Raw genomic sequence first — 17,301 nt, 5'->3', positions numbered from 1 at the left:
TTGGGTGATGGGAGGCTGCCAGGCCTGGATGGCGGCAATTTTCAGCTGTAGCGGGGCCACTAGGCCGCTTCCCACCTGGTGTCCGAGGTAGGTTACAGACCCTTGCCCAATTTGACACTTGCTGGCCTTGATCGTGAGGCCAGCTCGCTGAAGGGCTTGCAGCACTGCTCGGAGGTGGTGGAGGTGCTCGGTCCAATGGTGGCTGTATACAGCGATGTCGTCTAGGTAGGCGGCGCTGAATCCTTCGAGCCCCGCCAGGACCTGATTGACGAGCCGTTGGAATGTTGCTGGGGCATTCTTCATGCCGAAGGGCATGACCGTGAAATGGTAATGGCCATCGGGGGTGGAGAAGGCAGAACGTTCTTGCGCCCGGGGTGTGAGGCCGATCTGCCAATAGCCTGCTGTCAAGTCGAAGATGCTGAGGTAGCGGGCAGCTCCCATTCGGTCGACTAGTTCATCTGCCCGGGGGATGGGGTGCGCGTCTGTTCTGGTGACCGCATTCAAGCCCCGGTAGTCGACGCAGAACCGGAGTTCGGGTGTGGTGCCGGGGGCAGCTGCTTTGGGGACCAGTACGACAGGGCTGGCCCAGGGACTGTCTGAGGGCTCGATGACCCCGATCGTGAGCATCTTGGCTATTTCTTCCTGGATGCAGGCCCGTACCCGGTCTGGCACGCGGTAGGCCCGGTGGCGGATAGGGGGGCTGTCCCCGGTATCCACATCGTGCACACACCAGGAAGTGACACCCGGGGTGAGGGAGAACAGGCTGGCGAACTGTGATAGGAGGGCTTGACACTCCTGGCGTTGTTCTCTGGTGAGGGCCTCTGAGAGCCGGACCCCATCCACGGAGCCGTCTTGCTCTTGAGTCCGTAGGAGGTCAGGGAGAGGCTCGGAGTCTTCTTCAACCCCAGTGTCTGTGGCCATCAGGAGGCTGAGCTCTGTTCGCACAAAGTGGGGCTTTAGTCTGTTAGCGTGGAGGACCCGGAGAGGGTTCCGGGAGGATTCCATGTCGATGAGATAAGTGGCAGGACCCTTGCGCTCTATTACTTTGAAGGGCCCCGTCCATTTGTCTTGCAGGGCGCATGGCTCAGTGGGGGACATCACCCATACCTGTTGGCCAGGTTCGAATTCAATGGATGAGGCATTCTGGTCATACCATTTTTTCATGTCCTCTTGACTGGCCTCTAGGTTGGCCTTCGCTAGTTCTCGGAACCGCCGGGTCTGGTTGCGGAGGGTGAGGAGGTACCGGAAGACATCTGGAGGGTTCTTTAGCGGAGGCATCTCCCAGCCTTCTTTGACGAGACTGAGCGGCCCTCGCACTGGGTGTCCATATAGCAGTTCAAATGGGCTGAAGCCCAGGGATTTCTGGGGGACTTCTCGATATGCGAAGAGGAGGCACGGCAGCAGCACATCCCACTGGCGACGGAGGGGCTCTTCCAACCCCCCGATCATTCCCTTTAGCGTGCGGTTGAACCGCTCAACGAGTCCGTTCCCTTGAGGGTGATAGGGGGTTGTGAATCTGTAGGTGACCCCGCACTGTTGCCAGAGGGACTTCATGTATTTGGAAATAAAGTTCGTGCCTCTGTCGCTGACGACTTCTCGGGGGAAGCCCACACGGGAGAAGATCCCCATCAGGGCCCGGCCGACCACCGGGGCTGTCACAGTTCGCAGAGGAACAGCCTCAGGGTAGCGGGTGGCGTGGTCCACTAACACCAGGATGAATCGATGGCCTTGTTTTGTGCGTGGGTCCAAGGGCCCCACAATGTCTATTCCGACTCTCTCAAACGGGGTAGTGACCACGGGAAAAGGTTGCAGGGGAGCCTTTAGTTTGCGGCCGCTCTTCCCACTGGCTTGGCACGTGGGGCAAGATCGGCAATGCTGGTGCACATCGTTTCTCATTTTGGGCCAGAAGAAGTGGGTCACTAGGCGACTGTAGGTTTTATCTTGTCCCAGATGTCCTGCCAGGGGGACATCGTGGGCCAGGTTTAACAGGAAGTCTCTGAAACGGAGGGGTACCACTAGTACTCGGTTGCTCCCCAGCTCGGCGATTCTTTGCTCGCTGTACAGCAGATCATTGTCCCAGTAGACCCAATGAGTTCCGGGGGTATCCCCTGCGCTTTGGGCGAGCGCTTGCTGGCGGAGTCCCTCGAGGGAGGGACAGGTCTTCTGTTCTTTGCGAAATTGTTCTTGCGTGGGCCCCCCTTCTTGAGGCCACTGGTCGAGGTTAGCGAGGTCGGTAGGTTGAGCTGGTTCGGCGGGAATGTTACGGTCGGTGTTTTCGGCCGGGGCGACCGAAGGCGGTGGCGCCGGCCATTCGGGTTCTTCTGGCTGGTGGTTGGCACGGGCGGCCATGGAACGGGTGGTGACGCACGCCCAGTCTGGGACGCCCAACATCCCCAGGTGTTCCTTTCGCTCCACGGCGGCCCACGGAGAGCTTTCCAGGTCATTGCCCAGGAGGCAGTCTACGGGGGCATCGTCTCGGACCGTCACTTTCAACATGCCGGAGACCCCCCCCCATTCGAAGGGGACGCAGGCCATCCGACACAGGCTCTCCGAGTTATCGGCTGATCGTACAGGGCAGAGAATGTTCGGTAGATACTGTTCTGGGGCCACCAGGTGACAGCGGACGGCTGTTACACTGGCCCCGGTGTCACGAAGGGCTTCGGCCTGGTGTCCATTGATGCTCACCCATTGGCTGTACTTCTGGGTGTTAGCGGGTAGGGGGACCCGCGGGACCATGTCTTTCCCCCCTAAGCAGGCTAGAGTCATGGCGGCTGGCTCCCACTCTTGATGCTCTTGTTCGTACTCTTCCTGTTCCTCGGAGATCTGTTCTTCCCCTAGGGCTGCAGCGGCCACTTGGCGGGGTCTTGGGCTCTGGTACTGCGGGCAGTTTGGGTCGTTCGCATAGTGGCCGACTCGTTGACATCGGTGACACGTGACATTGGCTCTGTACCCCGGTCGCGCTGGGGTGCTGCCCCGGTTGGCCGGGGGGGTGGTGTTGGTAGCGGGGGCGACCGGGGCGTTGTCTCTTCCTCGCCCTTGGCCCCCTCCTCCTCCTCTGGGTCGGTGCTGACCATTGTTGTTCCGGTTCTGTTCGTAGGACCCATTCCGGCCCACTCTGGTGATCTCCCACCGGTCAGCTTCGGCTGCGAGCTGCCGGGGATCCGTTAACTTGCTGTCGAGGAGGTGTTGGCGGAGTTCAATGAAGCAATTGTTCGACAGATGCTCCCATACCATTAGGTTAAATAGTTGCTCGTAGGTCGTGACGCTGCTTCCTCGGATCCAGCCCTCGAAGGCTCGGCTAAAGTATGTTACATAGTCCACCCAAGTTGTACCCGGGATGCGGGTGCAGTCTCGGAACCTCTGACGGTACATCTCGGGTGTGAGACCATAGCGGGTGAGGAGGGCCGCTTTCATATGGTCGTAGGAGGTCATCTGGTGGTCCGGGAGCTGTAGTAGGGTGTCGCGGCCCTCATTGAGGAATCTTCCCCAGAGACCGGCTCCCCAGTCGCTTCTATCGATCCGGTGTGCAGTCATAGCGATTTCATAGGCTTTAAACCATTGCTGGATGTCGTCCTCTCTGAAGTATTCTCGGACAACATCCTTGGGGATGCGTACCTTTTTGTCTGTGGCCCCTGAGGTGGGGGGTCGCTCGGGTACCCCTGCTTCTTTATTCTGCTTGCGTAGGTTGATCTCGGCTAGGTTTCGTTCGTGTTCGTACGCTAGTTTTTTTTCCTCGAGCTCCCTTTGTCTCTGTTTCTCCTCTCTTTCTTCTCGGAGACGCAGGTGCTCTAAGTTGATTTTTTGTTCGGCCAACTTAAGTTCAACGTCCATTTTAAGTCGGGCCATTTCTAGTTCGTGTAGTCGGGTCCTTTCTCTTTCCTGGATCTCGCCTTGCGAGAGACCCGTTCTTTGCCCTTCCGGGGCCGTGGTTGTTTTTTCTACGGTGCTTTGATCAGGGGTTCCGGCAGCCCCGGTTTCTGCCCAAGATTCTAGGGCATGCTTAAAATCGTCCTTGGTACTCAGTCCGGTGGTAGCGATACCCAGTTCGATGCAGAATTGTTTAAGTTCACGATGGTTGTACTCCTCCAATTTCTCCATTTGGAATTTCTCGGTTGATCCGCTCTCTTTCGTGGTCATTGTGACTTCGTCGTGGGGTGAGCTACTCTCTGTACGTTTATGCGGTGATTCGGATCCCACCGCTGCCACCAATGTTAGACGGACCGGGAGGGTCGGCCGAGGTTACGGGGAGAGGTCTCCAGGGAGAGCCGTCTCCAACGACTGTACAGATAAGTAACTTCCCCCCCCACAGACGGACACCACACAAGGTTGAAGGTTAACGAGACTTTATATGCAATTCTTAGGTTACGAGGATGGATACAAGGAGGTCTGGACTCAGGGGTCCCCTCGGTTCTAGTCTCTGGTTTAGGAAAGGGGTAGCGGGACAGTCTTAGTTACCAATGCGTACAAAATAGCTCTCAATCCTCGAGCTCGGCGTTCTAGATGATCGGGCCGTGGAGGAGCCAAGCAGGTCCCGAGATGGATGAAGGAAGGACGACGGTCCGCGGCGGAGCCTGCAGGTCCCGGTGGAAGATGACGGTTACAACGGTCCGCGGCCACGCCAGCAGATCCCGACGACGATGAAGGATGAAGGTTACGACGGCTGTGGCAGCGCCAACAGGCAGGACGATGGTGCACAGGACAGAGCTATGGCAGCGCCAGTAGTCCGTCCAGGATGAGTTCCTCTTTACGTCTCTCGACTCCAAGATACAACTGCCTTCCTGCTCTGGAGCTGCCCCAGTTATAGGGCTGGCGTGCTTTGATGTCCGGACCCTCGCACTTGGAGGTCGGGAGGTCCGGGATGGGGGAGTCCAGACACCCAGCAGGGGGGTGGAGCCAGCGCCCGGGGAGGCGATGGGCGAGCGGCACTTGGTGGGGGAGAGCCATTGGCACCTCTTTCTCCCATGGACTTGCCAAGTAGCCCGCTCACCTCCTGGGTGGAGGGTGGTGCCGGAATGTCTGAGGCCGGGCCAGGCCCAGGGTTGAGGTCGATCGGGGGCCAGGCGGCCTCGTGGTGGAGTGTCCAAGATGGCGCCCCAGGCTGGGCGCGTGGGCCGGCAGTGGATCGGACCCTCGAGGTCGGCAGGCTCGAGGGCAGGGGTCCCTGAGGGGACGGAGGACGTGCAATGGTGGTGTGTGGTACTTGCGGGACTGGGCTCAGGCCTGGTTGGGCCGGGGGAGAGCGGCCCTTCATGTGGCCTGTCCAACAGTGGCTCTGTGGGTGTGTGTGTGTGTGTGGCTCTGTGGGTGTGTGTGTGGCTCTGTGGGTGTGTGTGTGTGTGGCTCTGGGTGTGTGTGTGTGTGGCTCTGTGGGTGTGTGTGTGTGTGTGGCTCTGTGGGTGTGTGTGTGTGTGGCTCTGTGGGTGTGTGTGTGTGTGGCTCTGTGTGTGTGTGGCTCTGTGTGTGTGTGGCTCGGTGTGTGTGTGGCTCGGTGTGTGTGTGTGTGGGGCTCGGTGTGTGTGTGTGTGTGGGGCTCGGTGTGTGTGTGTGTGTGTGTGTGGCTCTGTGTGTGTGTGTGGCTCTGTGTGTGTGTGTGTGGCTCTGTGTGTGTGTGTGTGGCTCTGTGGGTGTGTGTGTGGCTCTGTGGGTGTGTGTGTGTGTGGCTCTGTGGTTGTGTGTGTGTGTGGCTCTGTGGTTGTGTGTGTGTGTGGCTCTGTGGGTGTGTGTGTGTGTGTGTGGCTCTGTGGGTGTGTGTGTGTGGCTCGGTGTGTGTGTGGGGCTCGGTGTGTGTGTGTGTGTGTGGGGCTCGGTGTGTGTGTGTGTGGGGCTCGGTGTGTGTGTGTGGGGCTCGGTGTGTGTGTGGGGCTCGGTGTGTGTGTGTGGGGCTCGGTGTGTGTGTGGGGCTCGGTGTGTGTGTGTGGGGCTCGGTGTGTGTGTGTGGGGCTCGGTGTGTGTGTGTGGGGCTCTGTGTGTGTGTGTGTGGCTCTGTGTGTGTGTGTGTGTGGCTCTGTGTGTGTGTGTGTGTGGCTCTGTGTGTGTGTGTGGCTCTGTGTGTGGCTCTGTGGCTCTGTGTGTGTGGCTCTGTGGCTCTGTGTGTGTGGCTCTGTGTGTGTGTGTGTGGCTCTGTGTGTGTGTGTGTGTGGCTCTGTGTGTGTGTGTGTGTGTGGCTGTGTGTGTGTGTGTGTGTGTGTGTGTGTGTGGCTCTGTGTGTGTGTGTGTGTGGCTCTGTGTGTGTGTGTGTGGCTCTGTGTGTGTGTGTGTAGCTCTGTGTGTGGCTCTGTGTGTGTGTGTGTGGCTCTGTGTGTGTGTGTGTGGCTCTGTGTGTTTGTGTGTGTGGCTCTGTGTGTGTGGCTCTGTGTGTGTGTGTGTGTGTGTGTGGCTCTGTGTGTGTGTGTGTGTGTGTGTGGCTCTGTGTGTGTGTGTGGCTCTGTGTGTGTGTGTGTGGCTCTGTGTGTGTGTGTGTGTGTGGCTCTGTGTGTGGCTCTGTGTGTGTGTGTGTGGCTGTGTGTGTGGGGGGCTCTGTGTGTGTGTGTGGGGCTCGGTGTGTGTGTGTGTGTGGGGGGCTCTGTGTGTGTGTGTGGCTCTGTGTGTGTGTGTGGCTCTGTGTGTGTGTGGCTCTGTGTGTGTGGCTCTGTGTGTGTGGCTCTGTGTGTGTGTGTGTGTGTGGCTCTGTGTGTGTGTGTGTGGCTCTTTGTGTGTGTGTGTGGCTCTGTGTGTGTGTGTGGCTCTGTGTGTGTGGCTCTGTGGCTCTGTGTGTGTGGCTCTGTGTGTGTGTGTGTGTGGCTCTGTGTGTGTGTGGCTCTGTGTGTGTGGCTCTATGTGTGTGTGGCTCTATGTGTGTGTGGCTCTATGTGTGTGTGGCTCTATGTGTGTGTGGCTCTATGTGTGTGTGGCTCTATGTGTGTGTGGCTCTATGTGTGTGTGGCTCTGTGTGTGTGGCTCTGTGTGTGTGTGTGTGGCTCTGTGTGTGTGGCGGTGTGGCTGTGTGTGTGTGTGTGTGTGTGGCTCTGTGTGTGTGGCTCTGTGTGTGTGTGTGTGTGTGTGTGGCTCTGTGTGTGTGTGTGGCTCTGTGTGTGTGTGTGTGTGGCTCTGTGTTTGTGGCTCTGTGGCTCTGTGTGTGTGGCTCTGTGTGTGTGGCTGTGTGTGTGTGTGGCTCTGTGTGTGTGTGGCTCTGTGTGTGTGTGTGGCTCTGTGTGTGTGTGGCTCTGTGTGTGTGTGGCTCTGTGTGTGTGTGTGTGGCTCTGTGTGTGTGTGTGGCTCTGTGTGTGTGTGTGTGGCTCTGTGTGTGTGTGTGTGGCTCTGTGTGTGTGTGTGGCTCTGTGTGTGTGTGTGTGTGTGTCTCGTGTGTGTGTGTGTGGCTCTGTGTGTGTGTGTGTGTGGCTCTGTGTGTGTGTGTGGCTCTGTGTGTGTGTGTGTGTGTGTGTGGCTCTGTGGGGGGGTGTGTGTGTGTGTGGCTCTGTGGGGGTGCGTGTGTGTGTGTGTGTGTGGCTCTGTGGGTGTGTGGCTCTGTGGGTGTGTGTGTGTGTGTGTGTGTGTGTGTGTGGCTGTGTGTGTGTGTGTGTGTGTGGCTCTGTGTGTGTGTGTGGCTCTGTGTGTGTGTGTGGCTCTGTGTGTGTGTGTGTGTGTGTGGCTCTGTGTGTGTGTGTGGCTCTGTGTGTGTGTGTGTGTGGCTCTGTGTTTGTGGCTCTGTGTGTGTGGCTCTGTGTGTGTGTGTGGCTCTGTGTGTGTGTGGCTCTGTGTGTGTGTGTGGCTCTGTGTGTGTGTGGCTCTGTGTGTGTGTGTGGCTCTGTGTGTGTGTGGCTCTGTGTGTGTGTGTGGCTCTGTGTGTGTGTGTGTGGCTCTGTGTGTGTGTGTGTGTGTGGCTCTGTGTGTGTGTGTGTGTGTGGCTCTGTGTGTGTGTGTGGCTCTGTGTGTGTGTGTGGCTCTGTGTGTGTGTGTGTGTCTCGTGTGTGTGTGTGTGGCTCTGTGTGTGTGTGTGTGTGTGGCTCTGTGTGTGTGTGTGTGTGGCTCTGTGTGTGTGTGTGTGTGTGTGTGTGGCTCTGTGGGGGGGTGTGTGTGTGTGTGGCTCTGTGGGGGTGCGTGTGTGTGTGTGTGTGTGGCTCTGTGGGTGTGTGTGTGTGTGGCTCTGTGGGTGTGTGTGTGTGTGGCTCTGTGGGTGTGTGGCTCTGTGGGTGTGTGGCTCTGTGGGTGTGTGGCTCTGTGGGTGTGTGGCTCTGTGGGTGTGTGGCTCTGTGTGTGTGTGGCTCGGTGTGTGTGTGTGTGGCTCGGTGTGTGTGTGTGTGTGTGGGGCTCGGTGTGTGTGTGTGTGTGGGGCTCGGTGTGTGTGTGTGGGGCTCGGTGTGTGTGTGGGGCTCGGTGTGTGTGTGTGTGTGTTTGGCTCGGTGTGTGTGTGGCTCGGTATGTGTGTGTGTGGGGCTCGGTGTGTGTGTGGGGCTCGGTGTGTGTGTGTGGCTCGGTGTGTGTGTGGGGCTCGGTGTGTGTGTGGGGCTCGGTGTGTGTGTGTGTGGCTCGGTGTGTGTGTGTGTGGCTCTGTGTGTGTGTGTGTGGCTCTGTGTGTGTGTGTGTGTGTGGCTCTGTGTGTGTGTGTGTGTGGCTCTGTGTGTGTGTGTGTGGCTCTGTGTGTGTGTGTGTGGCTCTGTGTGTGTGGCTCTGTGTGTGTGGCTCTGTGTGTGTGGCTCTGTGTGTGTGGCTCTGTGTGTGTGTGTGTGGCTCTGTGTGTGTGTGGCTCTGTGTGTGTGTGGCTCTGTTTGTGTGTGGCTCTGTGTGTGTGTGTGGCTCTGTGTGTGTGTGGCTCTGTGTGTGTGTGGCTCTGTGTGTGTGTGGCTCTGTGTGTGTGTGGCTCTGTGTGTGTGTGGCTCTGTGTGTGTGTGGCTCTGTGTGTGTGTGTGGCTCTGTGTGTGTGTGGCTCTGTGTGTGTGTGGCTCCGTGTGTGTGTGTGGCTCTGTGTGTGTGGCTCTGTGTGTGTGTGTGTGGCTCTGTGTGTGTGGCGGTGTGGCTGTGTGTGTGGCTCTGTGTGTGTGTGTGTGGCTCTGTGTGTGTGTGTGGCTCTGTGTGTGTGTGTGTGTGTGTGGCTCTGTGTGTGTGTGTGTGTGTGTGTGTGGCTCTGTCTGTGTGTGTGTGTGTGGCTCTGGGTGTGTGTGTGTGTGTGTGTGTGTGGCGCTCTGGGTGTGTGTGTGTGTGGCGCTCTGTGGGTGTGTGGCTCTGTGTGTGTGTGTGTGGCTCTGTGGGTGTGTGTGTGTGTGTGTAGCTCTGTGTGTGTGGCTCTGTGTGTGTGGCTCTGTGGCTCTGTGTGTGTGGCTCTGTGTGTGTGGCTCTGTGGCTCTGTGTGTGTGTGTGTGGCTCTGTGTGTGTGGCGGTGTGGCTCTGTGTGTGTGGCGGTGTGGCTCTGTGTGTGTGTGGCTCTGTGTGTGTGTGGCTCTGTGTGTGTGTGGCTCTGTGTGTGTGTGGCTCTGTGTGTGTGTGTGGCTCTGTGTGTGTGTGGCTCTGTGTGTGTGTGTGTGTGGCTCTGTGGGTGGCTCTGTGTGTGTGTGTGTGGCTCTGTGGGTGGGTGGGTGTGTGTGGGGCTCTGTGGGTGTGTGTGTGTGTGTGGGGCTTGGTGTGTGTGTGTGTGGGGCTCGGTGTGTGTGTGTGTGTGTGTGTGGGGCTCTGTGTGTGTGTGTGGGGCTCTGTGTGTGTGTGTGGGGCTCTGTGTGTGTGTGTGTGGCTCTGTGTGTGTGTGTGTGTGTGTGTGTGTGTGTGTGTGTGTGTGTGGCTCTGTGTGTGTGTGTGTGTGTGTGGCTCTGTGTGTGTGTGTGTGGCTCGGTGTGCGTGTGTTTGGCTCGGTATGTGTGTGTGTGTGGCTCAGTGTGTGTGTGGCTCAGTGTGTGTGTGTGTGTGTGTGTGGCTGGGTGTGTGTGTGTGTGTGGCTCGGTGTGTGTGTGGCTCTGGGTGTGTGTGTGGCTCTGGGTGTGTGTGGCTCTGTGTGTGGCTGTGGCTGTGTGTGTGTGTGTGTGTGTGGAACTGTGTGTGTGTGTGTGTGTGTGTGTGGCTCTGTGTGTGTGTGTGTGGGGGGCTCTCTGTGTGGGTGCAAATGCAATAGGTCTCGCATTTGCGAGAGAATATGCTATTGGCATTATAAATGACAATGCCATTTATTTATGTTTTAAAAACAAAAACATAAAGTTAAATAATGTCATGAGCAGTGCCAATAGCTCTAACTTTAACAAAGACGAGACCATTGCATTGTAAATGCTTGTTCTTTCAGGCTATTATGGTTTCTCTTTCATTTTGTATGTAGAGTTTGTCGATTTAGATATTACCTACGTGTAGGTTTTCTATTCTATTCAAAGTGAACATGAGTCATATAATCTGAGAGGTAAAACAAGCAGTCTAGGTTTCAAGAGGAATTGACTTTCATTTCACAGGTAGAGTTTAAATGTTGTTTTGATTGACTACAATGAAACATTTAGAATAAAGATAGTTGTTTTGCTCAAACTCCGAATGGTTTTGCTTGACACAAAATGACAGATCTTTGTTGGTAAATATTGTAACTGTTTAGTTACTAGCAGAATTCCTGTATTTGTGAGTACTTGGCAATATATCCTTCATGAACTATGTTGATTGGAGCTGTGGTTCTCCTACTGTAGTGTTTTAATTTGAGTGGTGTATTCATCTGGACTTGCTGTATCGATGCGTGGCTAGACGCATCTGTAATATACCTTTCTGATCCAGCATGCCAGAGGAGGCATGGGACGGTGTCTGGTTGTGTAGATGGATGAAATACACATTGTATTGATGGATGCACATGGTTGGAGATTGACCCTGTAAAGACAGTGCTCCTATTTGTGCCCATGCTTGGAGGAGAGACCCTCACATGACTTTACGTATAGGAGTCCATATTGCAGAGCGATGCCAGTTAGTGGCCAAAAGCTACAGATCAACAGAAAAGTCAGTTCAGGATAAATGTCCTCCCTTCATTGTATGACACCTTAGACCTCTGGGACTCTAGGTAAATACCTACACGCCTCTGCTCGTCGCCTTTTAAGGTTGAAGGTGGTTATGGGCGCTGGAGTCACTGTATATCACTTTGTGCAGATTCTTTATACAATTAAGTGTATCAAAAACCGTAAAATGAAAAGTAGACAAATTTATAGAATGTTTGGATTTCACTAGCTTCTCATCACATTCATGCTTTGTAATACTTTGCAAATTTCTTTTTCAGGCTGGATTCATTCGTGTGGACCACGACTACGTAGTTAAGTCAGCCCAGTTAGCCAAAGCGGGAGGGTGTAAGCACTTCAACCTGGAATCTTCTAATGGAGCGGACAAGGGAAGCTCATTTTTGTACCTAAAAGTTAAGGTTAGTATTCATTTTCTAAATAATGTGCAGTAACGCCTCCCATAACCCCTGTTGAGTCTGTGCTTCTCCAATCTCTGTTCGGAGACATTATTTTCCCCAGCCAAAGGGGCTAATACGAGACCACTTTGCTTTCAGAAGGGACAACATTTACATGCAATGTCTGACGATAAAAAAAAAAAACTTTGTGGTTTAAGGATACTGACTGAAAAGGGATGGGAGTGCCTGAGCCATTTAAGGCAGTTTGTAGGGTCGGAGGAAGCAAAGATCTGATTTCTACATGAAGCACAGACAAAATCAGAGCCTTTGTGGAAAGCACCAGCAGCAGAACCTCTGAAAGCTTCTTTCACTGTACATTCGCGTCTGTAATATTCGCACTCAGCTAGACGATACAAGTTTGGGCTGACGCACAGTCCCATTTTATGTTGATGGTTGTAACCTGTTGAACAGAAGCGTGAGATGTACAGGCAGGCTTCTACCTATCAGAGGGTCACGCATGCATCATTGGCCTCATTACTACTGCTGTTTCTGCATAGTTTCAGGTCCAGGATCCTAGATGGTTTTATATCCTGGGGGATGTGTCTTTTGTTATACTATCTGTATAGTTTTGTCGTATAGTGCTTGCTTAAAGGTTTCTGGGACTTGGAACTCTGACTCAGCAAGATTCTGTAGACTTCTGTATGAAGCTGGATTGGACTCTTGGTAATGGTACTGTTGCTTCATCACAAGTGGCGTCGATTGGAGAGTGACTGGAGCACAGGGTAAGTACTCTATCAAAATCCATGGATTGATTTACGTAAATGTATTCTATTGTTTGCTAGATGGATTAGCATAAAGGATATACTTCTATAAACATCTAATCAAACTGAGGTCCTACTAGATAACATTGTTGGACCTGCCTTGGATATTGGTGAGACATTTGTCACACAACACACGACATGAAGCAGATGTTTTAGCTGGTATGCGGCACCTTTTTGTTTCCAGCACGTTAAACGTTTGACCACTTGCGTCATTTGAAGTTACTATGCGTCCTTCTGCCACTCGCGCACTGGTACGGCGCCGCCGCTTCTCCCTTGTTCTCTCTACGTCACGTCGGATCAATTTCCTCACCATTCTGCCTTACATTACACATGTCACTCCACGTAAGCAACGTCAGAAGACACCGATTTGGATTAGCTCAACAATCTGTTGCCACGTCATTACGCTCCATGCGACTGTGCTATCTTGAAAGTGTTAAACAGTTCCTGTTCATCAGCGTTCTGGCCAAATCCTCGATGCTACCAGTGAGGAAATAAACTTTGCTGCTAAATTACCTGGATTATTATATCAGACTGAGGTAGATATTTTCTATTCTATTACCTCTACTACTCTGCGAAAATACTTTAATAACAGCAAAACTGTAGGAAGGTAGGATCCTTCAAGCATGCTTACCCCCACTTCCAGTGGCTAATTTGAAAAACAGATAAGTGCTGTGGTTCTCGTCAGGAGGCAGCTTGCCTTAGCCCATTATTCTTGTTAGCGCCGCCTAAAGCAGAACCAACTCCTAACCACGACGGCCAGAGATGCAGACTTCGGAGCTGGGTAACCAGGTACGAATCTCTGCATCGGCTCAACATCCTGCGATTCTGGGCAAATCGCTTCATCTCCCTCTAAAATAATGTGTCCTTAACTGGTGCTCATGAAAATGGCTGATGTTGATGATTAAGTGCCGGTGCATAGCACCGTAAACTACAGACTCAAAATAAGCACTGTCCACTTTTTGCCTGGTGTCAGCGTGTTTTTTCCTTAGTTTGCTAGGAACTTGGCAATCTGGACCCCATCATGTGTGCCCGCTCCCCTAAAATGGTTCTGCTAAGTACTTTGGAGCCTCCACAATTGGCTACTTGAGTCCCTAGTATATGGTACTGAGGTGCCAAGGGCCTAGGCACACAAGTGATGTCCCATAGGCTGCAGCATGTATTGTGCCATCCATGGGAGCTGACTTAAACTGTGACTACAGGCCTGCTATTGCAGCCTGTGTGAGTTGGTGCTTGTACCTCTCACAGCAGATATACATTTCGTTATATCTGAGGTCACTGAATTTAAACCTATAAGTCACCCCAATGGCAGGCACTTCAGTCCTGAGGGCAGGATGCTTGGTTACAAGTGTGGGGGTGCCCCTGCATAAGCAAGACTTCCCTACAAATAGTGTAGTCTATTCTCTAGGCTTTGTTGGTGTGGTCAGCCATTTTAAGACATATAGTGGACATTAGTCATTACAAGATGCCTAACTGTAGAATGGCTGCACCAATCTCCCGGTCATGTTAAGTATCTAACATGTTGGAATCATACCTCAACTCCTTTTCCAGTGTTGGACGTATGATCCCATGTACCCCCAGTACATGGGATCACACTTCTAACACTGGACCCCCTTAGATGACCCCCCCCTCACTCCCAGTACTCCCAGTAACAACCGTTCCCGGTCTGCAAGCAAGCTAGTGCTGCTGCTGACCACAGACATAAGTCTGCCCTCCTGCTGCCAAGCTCGAGCACTGGAAGGATTGAACAATAGGTTTCCTGTTCCAGACAGGACTTAGGGTATTGGGTTGGGATGGGGGTGCTTTGCAGCGCCACCAGACTGCTTTAAAGGGCACAGATGGTGCCCTCCTTGCATACTCCAGTTTGAGCCAGTTCAGGGACCCTTGGTTCCCGCTTTGGCGCGAAACCGTACAGAGGACAGGAGGGTATCTCCCCTCTGGCCAGCCCTGGCGGGACCCCTGAGTTATACCAACCCTTTCCTTAGGGTACTTAAGGGCTCTTCTGTGTGTGGGTCCTCGGAAGCATCGTGAGACCGGACTCAAACCTGAAACTACGTCGCTCTTAAATCATCTAGACACTTGTACTTCTTTGGACTTCGACTGGAAGGATGACAGTATCTCTCGTCGGCGTTGCTGGGTCCAAGCCCATGTGCACAGCTTTGACTTACCGTTGCCAAGGCTTATTGGCTCTGCACTCCAGAGATCTTCGGGCTACAAGTATCTCCAGCCTCCAGCACCTCACTTCCTGAAGAACAGAGTGCTCCCTGCATCTCCTGCAACGTGGGCCTCTGACTTTGGTTAGCTGCTTGAGGTCCTCTAGCAACTCCTGTGGGTCCTCTTGAAGGGTCTTCTCTTGCTTCACTGGGCACCCCTGCTTGCTCTGGTCCTGCTCTGACTCCCCTGCACTTGGTGAATCCCTTGGACCTTGCTGGTCCCAACGTTTGCTCTTTTTTTGTTCTCCATGCCAGTTGTGGGTACCATGGCTTGGTGGTGCTTCTGCCGGACTCCGACCACCTAGACACTGACATCCGATGCGGGACAGCTCCTGCATGGCTCCTAGAATTCCTCCGCTTTGCCTGGTCCTCGCAGCTGCAGCGTCAAGGTCACTGTTGTCTCTTCTGAACACCTCTGCATCAGTGAGCGTTGTGCTTCTGTGCCTCCTGGTCACCTCCGAGTGGCATAGACCCTGTCCCCTCTGCGTGGAGGTTCTTCACGTCAATAATTCACCCTTGACCGAACATATATATCTGCACACATACTAGTCAGGGTGGGAAGTCGACCGGATCCTAGTTGCCTTAGAGGGTGCACATCCGAGGGTACTTTCTTTCATATAATTTTGGAGTGTCCAAAGCTGCAGCCTTACTGGGGGAAAATTGTCTCCACTCTGGCGAGGGTCAGCTGGAAAGCTATCGTCCACTCCCCGCGACTGTCTACTGAATGTGTGGGAAGCCTAAGACCTGACTCAAACAGAACACACATGGGCGTCCCTGGGATTAGTCCTGGCTAAGAGGAACATGGCTCAGGGGTTGGGGACTGGAGTTCTACCTAAATACTCAAAATGGGCCAACGATATGGACAATGCCATGATCGCTGAGAACGATGTGTTTAAACATAGAGGTTGTCCCGTGAAGTGGGATCACAAATGTGCGAAGTGGAACAAGTTCCGTGGTGAAATTTGTGTCTCTCCTTTAGTTGAATTGCGAAAAAATTAGATGGTTATTGATTCTATTTATGTTTAATGTCATATTATGATGCGATGTAATCTGTGAGCATGTTCATGTGGCCATTTTATTATGTTATTGCTGTGTGGCCTGTCACTGTACCATCGCAACTGTTCAATAAAAAGAGAATTAAAAAAAAGAATCCACCCTTGGATTCCATCAGACTCTTTCAGTCTTCTCCAGTGGCATCTTCTTCGTAGTCTCCCATTGTCATCTACGGCCAGGTTCGACGCAACTTCACCACTATGCACCTGGCTTCTTTGATGCAGGTAACCTGGTTACTGGGGCATCAAAAACAAAGTGTTTCTTCTGGGTTCTCCAGGAAGGGTCCTTCATCTTTGAAATTGCAAATGCGACTTCTCCATTAGCTTCCATTTGGCACGCAGCTGTGTTTCCACTCTTCACTCAGCCTCCGTGTGGTTCCTGGGTACTTACCTTGGGAGGTTCCCGGTATCACCAACTCCTTTGAGTCTTCTGGGCCAAGTCCATTTCTTCTTTGCAGTTCGCATTCAACTTTCTTAATATATGGTTTGTTCTCCTCCTGGAGACCAGTGTAGATTTGTGCTACTTATATAATTATTTCAAAGTATTCTTGTGTTGATATCTCTGGGTAGGCGATATATCAATGTGTTAGTGATTGTGTTACATAATAAATAGACTTATTTTTATATAAACACTGTGTGGTTCTCTTTCATTTTACTGACACTATTGATTAAAGTAGATTAAACGAGCTGCTTTACACTTCTACAGGATAAGCCTGGAGGCTGCTTTCCACACCTACCACTTTGAGAGCTTTCTATGGTTATCATAGACCACTAAAGTAACCATAAGAGTTGCCTGGATTAGTGCAAAGTCATCCCTCCTTGGAGTGTGCACCATATACTAAGCCAGCCTTCTACAAACATTCGATTCGAACCAGCTAAGTTTTAGCAACATAAATGTGATCCACCAATTCCTTGGACATGGTGGATAGAGGAATTTATTTCTTATATGTAGGGGGACACCATGCCTACTGAAAGAAAGAAAAGTATTCTTTTACACTGTTTGGGTTTTGAAGGACAACTAGGTTTCAATATGTTACCACAAGTCTTAGCCCTAGAGGGACAAGGAGATGTGGATGTTTCTCAAGAAACTTTATTAAGAATGGAACGTTGGTTCAATCCTATTTCTAGTAATGCCCTAAACAAATTAAAATGTTATACCAGATTCTCTTTTCGCATTAGATTTGGTGGATTATCAATCGAATTGGCCGAAGGTTAAATTTGTTCTTCAAGCTACCACCAATGCATTATTTGTTTTTACAAAGACATTTTTGTGAGGTAAGGATACTCTGTTTTGATCACAGATAATGGGGTTTAGCTTAAACCACATGAAATGGATAGTTTTCTTAAGTATAGTAACATTCATTATGCCACTACTGCACAGGATAATGGTCTGGTAGAGCGGTTCAACAGGATTTTAAAGGAACGTGTCACATGGGCACATGGTTTTGGTGGTGATGGAAAGGAGAAATTGAGAGAGAAACTGGTTGTCCCATATTACTCCCCAAAATACTACAGAAGCCTGTCTGCTTAAGTTGTTGAAGGGAAGAGATCCCGTGTCTAATTGTGTCCAGGGTGGTCCAAAAAAGTAGAAAAAGAAGAACCGAATCTGAATAAAAAGGTGGCTGAGATGAGAGTAAACGGGTGGAAGTCAAAAAAGCGTATGGTGCCAAGTGGAAAGTTAAAGATTGCTTGAGGTTGGTGATTGGGTGAGAGTAAGGAAACCTGGGATTGTGGGCAAGTGTGAATCTAAATTTAGTAAAGATTTGACCGTAGTCAAGATTTACAATAAAAGTATGGTTACCCAGGATGGTAAAGTGTGGAATGTGAGAATAGCAAAGCGTAAAAGTAATGGGAGTGATTCTAGTGACCAGTGATTTTGTGAAGTCAGCAACTGTCCTGGAGCTATG

At 52.3% G+C, this 17,301-nt stretch overlaps 1 protein-coding gene across 2 annotated transcripts in view; it reads left to right on the top strand.

Annotated features, from left to right (window-relative positions):
• HTATIP2 (HIV-1 Tat interactive protein 2) overlaps positions 1-17,301 on the top strand; it is a 216,525-nt gene that overhangs the window by 156,234 nt on the left and 42,990 nt on the right. For both annotated transcript variants that reach the window (XM_086950426.1, XM_086950425.1), the window contains exon 4: positions 11,198-11,335. In XM_086950426.1, the coding sequence (XP_086806552.1) occupies positions 11,198-11,335 (138 nt within the window). The remainder of the gene's footprint in view (positions 1-11,197; positions 11,336-17,301) is intronic.

The sequence above is a fragment of the Lissotriton vulgaris genome, unplaced genomic scaffold, assembly GCF_964263255.1.
Source record: "Lissotriton vulgaris unplaced genomic scaffold, aLisVul1.2 SCAFFOLD_411, whole genome shotgun sequence".
Lineage (NCBI taxonomy): Eukaryota > Metazoa > Chordata > Amphibia > Caudata > Salamandridae > Lissotriton > Lissotriton vulgaris.
This window is presented reverse-complemented; position numbering and strand designations above follow the sequence as displayed.